Here is a 13,360-nt window from a genome sequence, read left to right on the forward strand (position 1 = left end):
AATGCTCTGGTAGCAATCAAAGAACTGTGAGAAGACTTGAAGCCTTAAGTTCTGATCTTCCAACATTAACTCAGTTCCTTCAGTTTGCCTCTGCTATGCAAACACAAAGGATACCGAGTGTTGGTCCCATATGTATGAAAGATGTATGGATTGCTAGTGATGATGAAGAAGAGGAAGTACTAGCAGTGCGATTCAAAGGTGGTAAAGACCTACAGGGACCTCCATTACGTGATGCTGCTTGGGTATGGCTTACTCTCCTTGGTGGGGAAATGCTCCGGGAACGTTATATGGAGCTCTGTGATGAGTACTGCAATGCTTTCAACAAAGTTCTCCTTCGTCAAGAGGCACCAAGTAATATTGAAGAAATGTCATACTTTGATGTAATGAGAGATCTGGGCGAAAATTTCTTACATGCATTCTTAACCATTCTTCACAAGTTTGTAGTATCTGGGACCTGGTTCTTTGACCGCCAACTACACACAGATGATGGCCTTCAAGCTTTAGTAGATGTCATAAGTTTCTTGATTGATAATGGTATTGTTGGTTCTATATTTGTTATCTGATATCTAATCAATCTCTTAAATGGTAAGCTACTCTGCCAAATTTATGGTCACCACTGTGGCATTAGAGATTTCATACCCTCCTAATGTTTCTAAGCATTTAATATGCCTCTTTCCCTTAAATTTTAATCAAATCAACTTTTAAACTTTAAATAGCTTCTATATAAAAAATGTTATACAGTTTATGCACAACTAAAAACCATAAAAAATTCAGATTTAATGATTTGATGCCACAGATAACAATGGCACTTCATGGAAACATACAAAATTAAAATACTCCTTTAAGGTTAATCAATAGAATGAATAGGTAATCAAATTACTCCAATGAGCTAAACTTGAGTCACTTTTAATCTATATATAAAGCTAAAAGTACTAACTTTGATATGATAATGTAAACACTATAGGAGTTATTTCACCTATTCCGCAAGAAGCATTAAAGATATCAGAAAGGTCTGTGGTGGCTTCCTCTGGCATACTGTATTCAGTTTCATAAGCTATTACAGAAAGTTAATAATTTTAATACTGTAACAACTATACAACGATTACCTAGCTAAATATGCACAACCATGTGATATACTGTATTATGAACTAGATTCAAAGCACATTAATGCTTTCAATATGTATCTACTATAGCACCATGCTGAACAAAGAAACTTCCCAGGGCAGTGGCAATAAATCAAATGTCGTAATGAGAGAAGAGTCTAGTCAAACAATGGGTATAAAAAAAAATGACTTAATTCATTAACACATGAAGAGTGTAAATGAAGCAAGGGTATACTTGCAGTATTAATATGTATTACATTCAAATCATCTACGTACTTCCGATCATTATAACGTGAATGCCATGTAAAATTAAGTTTAGTATACAGTGGTGTTAGCAAAATTAATTCAACACCAAGGTTGTAGAATAATAAGTGAAATAGAACATTCCCAGGTATATTAAACTTCATTCAAGATATTTTTAGGGTTCAACTGCTGATTTGTCACCACCCTGAAGATACCTTCCCTGTTTTTAAGATGTAAGAGTATCTAAACTCACAGGTATATGCTATGTAAAAATATTCAGATACAGTATAAGCAACCCTATAACTATGGGAAAACCATTAAGAAACTGCCTTATTCCAACACGCTAATGCAATAAACTAATCTACTAAATATGTGCAATAATTTTGTATTCAATCTAAAACTATGCATTAAAAATCTTGTTAAGTACAGTATTATTGTAAAGTTTCTTACAGATAACTAAAGTGTTCAGCATTGAATTGTTGTGTATAATGTATAAATATAAGGTTTCATGAGTTTTTGTACAGCATCACCCATCACCGTGTCTTTAACTGTTCATTTCAGTTGTTATATATCTATCATTCATATTCATCTAGAATTAAGGTTTAAATATCATAATGAATAATGACAAAACAAACAGTTATTTCTTTACTGTTATATTTTAGCTATAATAATTACTTTATTAAGTCAGGATGGAGTTCCATTCTCATTTTAAATTATACCCCTTAATTGGACTGTAACTAAGAACATCCAATTACAAACAACCCAGTACAGTAACAATTCATTCCTTGAGACTATCTCCTATTCCATTTCATCAAGAATTTCTAAAGAACACCATAGCATTGATGGTTTTTTAATCATTTTCCTATTTTCATTTAACTTTCTATCTTTCTGTTCCTCATCTGTCCACATATGTATATACAGTATTCAGAGCATAAAATATTCTATTTATATCCACACCTTCATAAGATACGAATCTCACAAACACTGTTGAGGAATTTTACAAAACCATACCGGTATTATCTTCATACTTTGTATTCTTAATAACAATAAAATACACCTGTATAAAGTGATATTAAAATAATTAAATTAATGAATTTGTTTTATTATACCCTTACTAATTTAAGAAAATTTATAATTAAGGACAGGAAAATTTACTGAACACCAATATAAAAAAGGGTGAAAAACAGCAATATTGATTCATTAGGAGAAGAGAGACTGTGGATGCCATCTTTATAGTAAGGCAGATACAGAAAAAGATGCTAAAGGGAAACCAAAAGCTCTTCTGTATTTCTGTAGATGTAGAGAAGGCTTATGATGGAGCACCATAAGAAATTATGCTTTGGTGCTTCAGCTTGAAGAGTAGGAAATCCCAGAGAAGTTGGTTAGACTTGTTGAGATGATTTACTAAAGAACAAGGACTAAAGTAATATCACCAGTTGGAGAAAAAGAAAACTTTGAAGTTAGTGTTGGATATCACCAGGAATCAGCATTAAGCTTGTTTTTATTTTTGCTGGTCATGGATGTGTTAGTGAAGAGATCAGATATGAAGAGTTGGGAGAGTTGCTATATGCAGATGATTTGGTGATTACTGTACTGCTGAAAATGAAGATGACACAGAGAAGGGTAGTAGAGAGGCAAGAAAATTTGGAGAGATGTGGCTTGAGAGTAAATGTGGATAAGACTGAGGTTATGGTGAGCAGTAAGGTGGGTAGGGACAGGATAGTCATAAAAACAGGTGGAACAATCTAGATACTTGGGATTTATCATAAGTCAGGAAGAAGGATGTAAAGCTGAAGTTGAGAATAGGATAAAAGTATCCTGAGGGGCGTGGAGTGCAGTAGCATGAGTGGTATGTGATAAGTAAATGTCCATCACACTAAAAGTTAAGAACTATAACACAGTAATAACACCAGTGTTAATGTATGGATTGGGAACATGGGAGCTTAGACAAAAAGAGGAAGCAAAGCTTGAGAGAATAGATATCAGAATGCAGAGATGGATATGGGAATATCACTGATTGAAAGAGTGGAAAATAAGGAAATAAGAATAGCAGGTGTAGTAAAGATTACACAGGTGATAAGAGTGTCTCAACTGAGATGGATGGTGAGGGGGGAGCGAGGAGGGCTTGGGAGGAACCTGTTATGGGGGGGAAGATCAAAAGGGAGAAGATCGAGAGGTAGGCAGAGAATTACATGCAAGATAAGGTGAACGATGATATAGAGAGAAGAGGGCAGGTGGAAGAGGATGCCTTTGATATAAGGCAATGGAGAAGGTGCAACAGGCAACCAACCCCTTAATGTAGAGATAATCGGGGGAAAGAACATAAAGTAGGAGACAAAGTACATATAGTACAAGATAAAAAGTCATTTAAAAGACTGAATTAAAAAGCTTTTATTGCTTTTAAAGAAAACTAATGTATATGACAGGTTATGACTCATTTTTCATTTGCATACACATGCACTAAATAGTCTGGCCTATTACTATTACTAGCCAAGATACAACGCTAATTGGAAAAGCAAGAAGCTATAAGCCCAAGGACTCCAAAAGGGAAAAATAGCCCAGTGAGGAAAGGAAATAAGGAAATAAATAAATGATGAGAATAAATTAACAATGAATCATTCTAAAACCAGTAACATCAAAACAGATATGTCCTATATAAACTATTAACAACGTCAAAACAGATATGTCCTTATAAACTATTAACGTCAAAAACAGATATGTCATATATAAACTATAAAAAGACTCATGTCAGCCTGGTCAACATAAAAACATTTGCTCCAACTTTGAACTTTTGAAGTTCTACTGATTCAACTACCCGCTTAGGAAGATCATTCCACAACTTGGTAACAGCTGGAATAAAACTTCTAGAATACTGTGTAGTATTGAGACTCATGATGGAGAAGGCCTGGCTATTAGAATTAACTGCCTGCTTAGTATTACGAACAGGATAGAATTATCCAGGGAGATCTGAATGTAAAGGATGGTCAGAGTTCTGAAAAATCTTATGCAACAAGCATAATGAACAAATTGAACGACGGTACCAAAGATTGATATCTAGATCAGGAATAAGAAATTTAATAGACCTTAAGTTTCTGTCCAACAAATTAAGATGAGAATCAGCAGCTGAGCACCAGACAGGCGAACAATCCTCAAAACAAGGTAGAATGAAAGAATTAAAACACTTCTTCAGAATAGATTGATCACCGAAAATCTTGTAAGACATTCTCAATAAGCCAATTTTTTGTGCAACTGAAGAAGACACAGACCTAATGTGTTTTTCAAAAGTAAATTTGCTGTCGAGAATCACACCTAAAATTGTCATACAAATTTAAAGAAACATTATCAATACTGAGATCTGGATGTTGAGGAGCCACCGTCCTTGACCTACTTACAATCATACTTTGAGTTTTATTAGGATTCAACTTCATACCCCATAATTTGCACCATGCACTAATTTTAGCTAAATCTCTATTAAGGGATTCACCAACCCCAGATCTATATTCAGGGGATGGAATTGATGCAAAGAGAGTAGCATCATCTGCATATGCAACAAGCTTGTTTTCTAGGCCAAACCACATGTCATGTGTATATAGTATGAAAAGTAATGGGCCAAGAACACTACCCTGTGGAACACTGGATATCACATTCCTATATTCACTATGGTGCTCATCAACAACAAATCTTTGAGATCTATTACTTCAAAAATCAATAATAATGCTAAGAAACGACCCACCCACTCGCAACTGTTTCAGTTTGAAAACAAGGGCCTCATGATTAACACGGTCAAAGGCAGTACTAAACTCAAGGCCAATCATACGAACTTCCTGACCACAATCAAGGGATTTCTGTACAGCATTGGAGATTGTAAGAAGGGCATCACATGCTCCAGGGCCTTTACGAAAACCAAATTGCAAACTAAGGAATAGATGATTACCTTCAGCAAACTTATTAAGATGTTTTGCCAGAAGACGTTCAAAAACTTTAGATAATTTGGGAGTTATGGAAATTGGCGGTAATCAGTGGCACTTGAGCTACCACAAACATATTTACATAGAGGAGTAACATTACCAATGCTCCAACAAGTTCTAAAAGCTCCTCTTCTTGCTAACTTGTGCAAAATAACTGATAACTTTGGAGCTGAGAAATCTGCTGTCTTTATAAAAAACAAAGGAAAAATATCATTTGGGTCTACACCTCCATAAGCATCAAGGTCCATCAACAGAGCTTTAATCTCACGAGATAGAAAAGCTAAACTAGTTAGTTTAGCCTCAGGAAAATAGAAACGAGGAAGTTCAAGTTTTTCATTACTCTGTTTACTGTCAAAAACATCAGCCAACAGGGTTGCCTTTTCCTTTGGACAGTGAGTGACTGAGCCATCTGGTTTAAGTAATGGAGGAACTGTGGCATCTACACCAAAGAGTGCAGATTTAAGGGTAGATCAACATTTATGTTCCTGAGTTGTACCAAAAAAGGGTTTCTTTTATGGCTAAATTGTACTCCTTTTCAGTTGAGGCATAAACTCTCCGAGTTAAAGCTCGAAGCTGAGTATAGTTGTTCCAGGTCAAATCTGATCTGTTACCCTTCCAAAGATGATAGGCCTCCTACTTCTCCAAATAAGCACGTCTACAATCATCACTGAACCACGGTTTGTCCTTCTCTCGGTACCTTAGCACACGAGAAGGGATACACCTATCAATTATGTTGACTAGATTCTCATTCAAAGGGACAATAGGATCTACACTACTATGTAATTGAGACCAATTCAAGCACAAAAGATCATGCAAATTCCCATTCCAGTCTGCTGGGGATTTCATATAAATTTTACAAGAGTATGATATATCAGGGACAGGCTGCTCAGTCTTCACTACTAATGAAATCAGGGCATGATTAGATTTCCCGACTGGAGAACCAACCTTACTAGTTATAACACCAGGGGAGTCAGTGTATAAGAGGTCCAAGCTATTACCAGACCTGTAAGTAGCTTCATTTATGATTTGCTCACAGCCTGATTCAGAGGCAAAGTCTAAAGCTCTTAAGCCATGGCGATCGGTAGGAGAGATAGAACTTAACTACTCCCTATGGTGAGCATTAAAATCACCAACAAAGACAAAAGAAGCCTTTCTATCATCTTCTTGTATCTTAGCCATAATGGTAAGAAGACAATCGAAGATAGACTCATCCATGTCTGGATTCCGGTAGATGGAACACAAATAAAAGTTGTTATGCTTGTCACAAACTTTTATTACCTGAATCTCATGACATCCACATTGATAGCAGGACTTATGAGAAGCAGGGTACTTGGTTCTAATATACACCGCCATTCCCCTGGCCCTAGGGATGGCATCACGTTTCAACATTATTGGCTTCTTAAAACCAGTTACAAGGAGCTCAGATGAGTGCCTCATATTAGAAACCAAACTTTCTGAGCACAAAAGAATATCATACTGCCTGGACGCAACTGTAAGGTCTTGGATATTTGCATGAAGACCACGAATATTGCAATACAGAAGACGACATTGACGAAATCTAGGACGTACTGGTCCCGGATTTCGCTCAATGTCTCCAGACAGCATAAGAATTAATAGAAATAAAAAAAGAGACATCATACTTTGAAATTAGACTAACAAGAATTATAACATTCTTTACACATTCTTGTCTGTCCCCATACACCTAACAACACTGAGATTCGGTGGCTACTTTCCTCTAGGTAAGGGTAGAAGAGACTCTTTAGCTATGGCAAACAGCTCTTCTAGGAGAAGGACACTACAAAAACAACCATTGTTCTCTTGTCTTGGGTAGTGCCATAGCCTCTATACCAAGGCCTTCCACTGTCTTGAATTGTAGTTCTCTTGCTTCAGGGTAAACTCAGGCATGCTGTTCTATCTTATTTCTCTTCCTATTGTTTGTTAAAGTTTTTATAGTTTACATATGAAACATGTTATTTTTATTAATAAAATAAATTTTTGAATATACTTACCCGATAATCATGTAGCTGTCAACTCCGTTGCCCGACAGAATTCTATGGAGGGATACGCCAGCTATCACAATACTAGAAGGGGGTGTATTTACCAGCGCCACCTGTGGCCAGGTACTCAAGTACTTCTTGTTGACACCTCCTCAATTATTCCTCGGTCCACTGGTTCTCTATGGGGAGGAAGGGAGGGTCGATTAAATCATGATTATCGGGTAAGTATATTCAAAAATTTATTTTATTAATAAAAATAACATTTTTCAATATTAAACTTACCCGATAATCATGTAGCTGATTCACACCCAGGGGGGTGGGTGAAAACCAGTGTACAAGATTAAAGGATAGCTAAGTATCCCATATTTCATATAATCAGTTATCCACAATAACAATGAAATAATAAGTACCTGGTAAGGAAGTCGACTTGAATCGTTACTCTGCCTTTAATAAGATCGTCTTCCTTACTGAGCGCAGCGTTCCTCTTGGGAGGCTGAATCAACTCAAAGGTGCTAAAGTATACAGGGCTGCAACCCATACTAAAGGACCTCATCACAACCTTTAACCTTGGCGCTTCTCAAGAAAGAATTGACCACCCGCCAAATCAACAAGGATGTGGAAGGCTTCTTAGCCGACCGTACAACCCATAAAAAGTATTCAAGAGAAAGGTTAAAAAGTTATGGGATTATGGGAATGTAGTGGCTGAGCCCTCGCCTACTACTGCATTCGTTGCTACGAATGGACCCAGGGTGTAGCAGTACTCGTAAAGAGACTGGACATCTTTGAGATAGAATGATGCGAACACTGACTTGTTTCTCCAATAGGTTGCATCCATAACACTCTGCAGAGAACGGTTCTGTTTGAAGGCCACTGAAGTAGCCACAGCTCTCACTTCATGTGTCCTTACCTTCAGCAAAGCAAGGTCTTCTTCCTTCAGATGAGAATTTGCTTCTCTAATCAGAAGCCTGATGTAGTAAGAAACTGAGTTCTTAGACATTGGTAGAGAAGGCTTCTTGATAGCACACCATAAGGCTTCTGATTGTCCTCGTAATGGTTTTGACCTTCTTAGATAGTACTTAAGAGCTCTAACTGGGCAAAGTACTCTCTCCAGTTCGTTCCCCACCATGTTGGACAGGCTTGGGATCTCGAACGACTTAGGCCAAGGACGGGAAGGAAGCTCGTTTTTAGCCAAAAAACCGAGCTGCAAGGAACATGTAGCCGTTTCAGATGTGAAACCTATGTTCCTGCTGAAGGCGTGGATCTCACTTACTCTTTTACCTGTTGCTAAGCACACGAGGAAAAGAGTTTTTAATGTGAGGTCCTTAAAAGAGGCTGATTGGAGCGGTTCAAATCCTGATGACATTAGGAACCTTAGGACCACGTCTAGATTCCAGCCTGGAGTGGACAACCGACGTTCCTTTGAGGTCTCAAAAGACCTAAGGAGGTCCTGTAGATCTTTGTTGGAGGAAAGATCCAAGCCTCTGTGGCGGAAAACCGCTGCCAACAAACTTCTGTAACCCTTGATCGTAGGAGCTGATAGGGATCTTACGTTCCTTAGATGTAACAGGAAGTCAGCAATCTGGGTTACATTGGTACTGGTTGAGGAAAACTGCATTGGCCTTGCACCAGCTTCGGAAGACTTCCCATTAAGACTGATAGACTCTGAGAGTGGATGTCGTCCTTGCTCTGGCAATCGCTCTGGCTGCCTCCTTCGAAAAGCCTCTAGCTCTTGAGAGTCTTTCGATAGTCTGAAGGCAGTCAGACGAAGAGCGTGGAGGTTGGGTGTACCTTCTTTACGTGAGGTTGACGCAGAAGGTCCACTCTAGGAGGAAGAGTCCTGGGAACGTCGACCAGCCATTGCAGTACCTCAGTGAACCATTCTCTCGCGGGCCAGAGGGGAGCAATCAACGTCAGCCGTGTCCCTTTGTGAGAGGCGAACTTCTGAAGTACCCTGTTGACAATCTTGAACGGCGGGAATGCATACAGGTTGAGATGGGACCAATCCAGCAGAAAGGCATCCACGCGAACTGCTGCTGGGTCTGGAATCGGAGAACAATACAAGAGGAGCCTCTTGGTCATCGAGGTAGCGAATAGATCTATGGTTGGCTGACCCCACAGGGCCCAAAGTCTGCTGCAAACATTCTTGTGAAGGGTCCACTCTGTGGGGAAGACCTGACCCTTCCGGCTGAGGCGATCTGCCATGACATTCATATCGCCCTGAATGAGCCTCGTTACCAGCGTGAGCTTTCGATCTTTTGACCAAATGAGGAGGTCCCTTGCGATCTCGAACAACTTCCTCGAATGAGTCCCTCCCTGCTTGGAGATGTAAGCCAAGGCTGTGGTGTAGTCGGAGTTCACCTCCACTACCTTGTTAAGCTGGAGGGACTTGAAGTTTATCAAGGCCAAATGAACTGCCAACAACTCCTTGCAATAGATGTGAAGTGTCCTTTGCTCCTGATTCCATGTTCCCGAGCATTCCTGTCCGTCCAGTGTCGCACCCCAGCCCGTGTCCGATGCGTCCGAGAAGAGACGGTGGTCGGAGGTCTGAACAGCCAAAGATAGACCTTCCTTGAGAAGAATGCTGTTCTTCCACCATGTTAGAGTAGACCTCATCTCTTCGGAAACAGGAACTGAGCCCGTCTCTAGCGTCATGTCCTTTATCCAGTGAGCAGCTAGATGATACTGAAGGGGGCGGAGGTGGAGTCTCCCTAACTCGATGAACAGGGCCAGCGATGAAAGTGTCCCTGTTAGACTCATCCACTGCCTGACTAAGCATCGGTTCCTTCTCAGCATGCTCTGGATGCATTCTAGGGCTTGGAAGATCCTTGGGGCCGACGGACAAGTCTGAAAAGCTCGACTCTGAAGATCCATACCCAAGGAGACAATGGTCTGGGATGGAACGAGCTGAGACTCCTCAAAATTGACCAGGAGGCCCAGTTCCTTGGTCAGATCCATAGTCCATTTGAAAATCTCCAGACAGCGACGACTTGAGGGAGCTCTTAAAAGCCAGTCGTCTGACGGAGCCGGACACAAGATCATGATACTGCTGCACAGTCTGTAAACTGTCAATCATGGGCAAGCGAGGAAGTACAGTGACAACCCGAATCTGTCTAGACTGTCTGGGTCGTACAGACAACTCCTTAACGGGTTGCTGAGGTTGCCGCACTGCGTCACAACAAGTCCCTTCTGTTGGTTGTTGAACGTCTTCCCCGTGACACATTGACTCCGTAAACAAAAAATCCTCTAACAAGGACTAAGCTTGGACTGCATGTCATGCAACACAGCTCAAGGTCTATGGGAGCAGGTGTGGTAACAGACGGGATTAGCGGCTGAAGTGTAACCATTACCTTCCCTGTAAGCATGTTATGCTTAAATAAAAGTCCATAAGAGGTTATGCAGCTAAAGGCTCCCTCCAAATGACAGAGTCCTCAAGGGAATATCAGAAGGAGGGAGAAAAGAACTTTCTCATCTACAGGGACCTTATCCTAGAAAAGCTAAGTTCTCTGAGTGAGGGTTCACTGGTGCAAAGCAGCAGACTAGAAGGCAACGTTATGAAACTGCTTGACAGTCTAGTGAGTTGGCAACAACCCAAGATGTGTTGAGAAGCATGCGGTAAGGTATGCAGAGCATGATGTATGCAGAGTATGCTGTATGCAGAGCATGCTGTATGTAGAGCATGTTGTATGCAGAGCATGCTGAATGCAGAGCATGCTGTATGCAGAGCATGTTGTATGCAGAGCATGCTGAATGCAGAGCATGCTGAATGCTGAGCATGTAGTAAGCAGAGCCTGCTGTAAGCAGAGCCTGCTGAAAGGAAAGCAGAGCGTGTGCATGGCGTTTAACATTTCTCAGAAATTCCATGACCAGTGCTAGAGTGCTTTATGCATGCTTGCATGGGGTTTAAACCATGGTATGCTGAACAGCAGAGTCAGAACGAGCTGGAACAACAATAGTGTGGTTTCCTCTTCAAGACTCCGATGAGGGAACACCTGAGGCTCAGTCTGCAAAGGCTGAATAAAAGACAAGCAGAAGGAAGGCGCATGGGTGGAGGAGGCTGACTCCTAGCATGAGTGGTTGAACCCAAGGGTTGCGCTTGCTGAGCGGTTGGCGGAAGCGGAGTAGCAAGTTCCAGTTCCTGTGGTGTGAGCGGAGCGCGATGAGGAAGAGGCTGCGCAGAACAAGGTAAATGTCTCGCAAGCTGAGGCTCCTGAGGCGCAAGGCTAAGGTGTTGTGGTGCTTGCCTTATGGAGGGTTGAGCTCGCTGCAGCAAGAGCTGAGGAAACTGACTCATCGACGGGAGAGGTTGTTGTACCTCAACCGAGTGTTGCACCACTGGTGGAGCAGCAAGTGGAGGCGGAGGAAGAGAGGTATAATCCTCCTGATCCCAATGTAAAGGTTGCCTTAAGAAAGGCGGAGGCTGAACACCACAGGGAACAGCAAACTCAGCACGTGTCTCAACATCGTACGCCTGGCAGGTGGAACTGCTGGCAGGTGGTACTGCGATCAGGCGGAGCGAGTGTAGGTGGAGGGAGTGTAGGCGGAGGGGGAGGAGCAACACTCTCAGCCCGACACTCACGCATCAAGTCCGAAAGCTGTGCTTGCATGGACTGTAGTAGAGTCCACAACATCATACGCCTGGCAGATGGTACTGTGATCAGGCGGAGCGAGTGTAGGAGGAGGGAGTGTAGGCGGAGGCGGAGGAGCAACACTCTCAGCCCGACACTCACTCATCAAGTCCGAAAGCTGTGCTTGCATGGACTGTAGTAGAGTCCACAACATCGTACGCCTGGCAGATGGTACTGTGATCAGGCGGAGCGAGTGTAGGAGGAGGGAGTGTAGGCGGAGGCGGAGGAGCAACACTCTCAGCCCGACACTCACTCATCAAGTCCGAAAGCTGTGCTTGCATGGACTGTAGTAGAGTTCACAACATCGTACGCCTGGCAGATGGTGCTGCGACCAGGCGGAGCAGGTGCAGGCTGGGCGAGCACAGGCGGAGCAGGTGCAGGCTGGGCGAGCACAGGCGGAGCGAGAACAGGTGGAGGGAGTGTAGGCGGAGGAGGAGGTGCAACACTCTCAGCCCGACACTCACGCATCAAGACCGAAAGTTGTGGACTGCAGTAGAGTTAACTTGGGGTCGGCAGACACTAAGTTCTGCTGAGGTAAAGCCTTAACAGCAGAGATCTGTTGTGGCAGAACCTTACTCCTCTTAGGCGGAGTGTAATCAACTGATGACTGAGGAGAGTCAGAGCTAACCCAATGACTGCATTCGGGTTGTGAACTTTAACTTCGTACGTCTGGCATAGGTCTGGACTTAACGTTTAAGAAGTCTTGAGACCTGAGACCAGCGTTACTCTGCCTTTATTTTCTCCCCTAATCTCTTCTGCAGACGAGCAAAATAAGGGCTCAATCGTCTGCGGGTGGGAGTGACGGTCTCGGTAAGACACGCCCACAACCACCGAGAATACTTCTGTGCGCCGATCAAGGCCTGCTGAACCCTTATGCCCTTCGACATTGCTTCTCCCCTGGGCTTGGGAGCTTGCAAGAGGTCCCGGACTGGGAGGACGACTGGCGCGCACAAAAGTACCCTCACGCACTAATCACTTATCACTTTGATTTCTGTTTGCACTTATTTCACTGAACTCGAAACTTTAAGTGGTTTGTACCTGAAATACGCAATTCTATCCTTTCTCAAAGTTAGTAATTGCGAAAACAGAATTACAATGTAACAGAAAAATCTAATGAAAGATAATTCAGTGGTTGGAAAGAGACTAAACACTAGATCACTCTAGAAACGTTTAGTTTCTTCCCCTAAAGAGACTAGGGAGAAGAGCAAAAAACGATAACGACGTTACTCGTACGCCTGGCAGGCTTGAATGAAACGTTTATCCTCTTTCTCCCTCCGTCTCTATCTCTCTCTCTCTCTCTCTCTCTCTTGACTTAGAACCTGAGAGAAGAGCCCAATCATATATATCGTTAAAACATATTATTGTTAAAGGAAAAAAACTGAAAAGTTCCTTTATTAGGATCAAAACCATTAAGTTAAGAAAGA

The 13,360-nt window shown here is 41.7% G+C and overlaps 2 protein-coding genes across 4 annotated transcripts in view; one reads left to right on the plus strand and one right to left on the minus strand.

Moving 5' to 3' along the window:
- LOC137658451 (uncharacterized) overlaps nucleotides 1–2,414 on the plus strand; it is a 306,842-nt gene extending 304,428 nt beyond the window's left edge. For both annotated transcript variants that reach the window (XM_068393178.1, XM_068393176.1), the window contains exon 2: nucleotides 1–2,414. This exon is cut by the window's left edge and continues 495 nt beyond it. In XM_068393178.1, the coding sequence (XP_068249279.1) occupies nucleotides 1–563 (563 nt within the window). In that variant the 3' untranslated portion in view covers nucleotides 564–2,414.
- LOC137658448 (uncharacterized) overlaps nucleotides 1–13,360 on the minus strand; it is a 413,371-nt gene that overhangs the window by 348,755 nt on the left and 51,256 nt on the right. The window lies entirely within an intron of this gene.

This window comes from Palaemon carinicauda, chromosome 19 (genome assembly GCF_036898095.1).
Source record: "Palaemon carinicauda isolate YSFRI2023 chromosome 19, ASM3689809v2, whole genome shotgun sequence".
Taxonomy (NCBI): domain Eukaryota; kingdom Metazoa; phylum Arthropoda; class Malacostraca; order Decapoda; family Palaemonidae; genus Palaemon; species Palaemon carinicauda.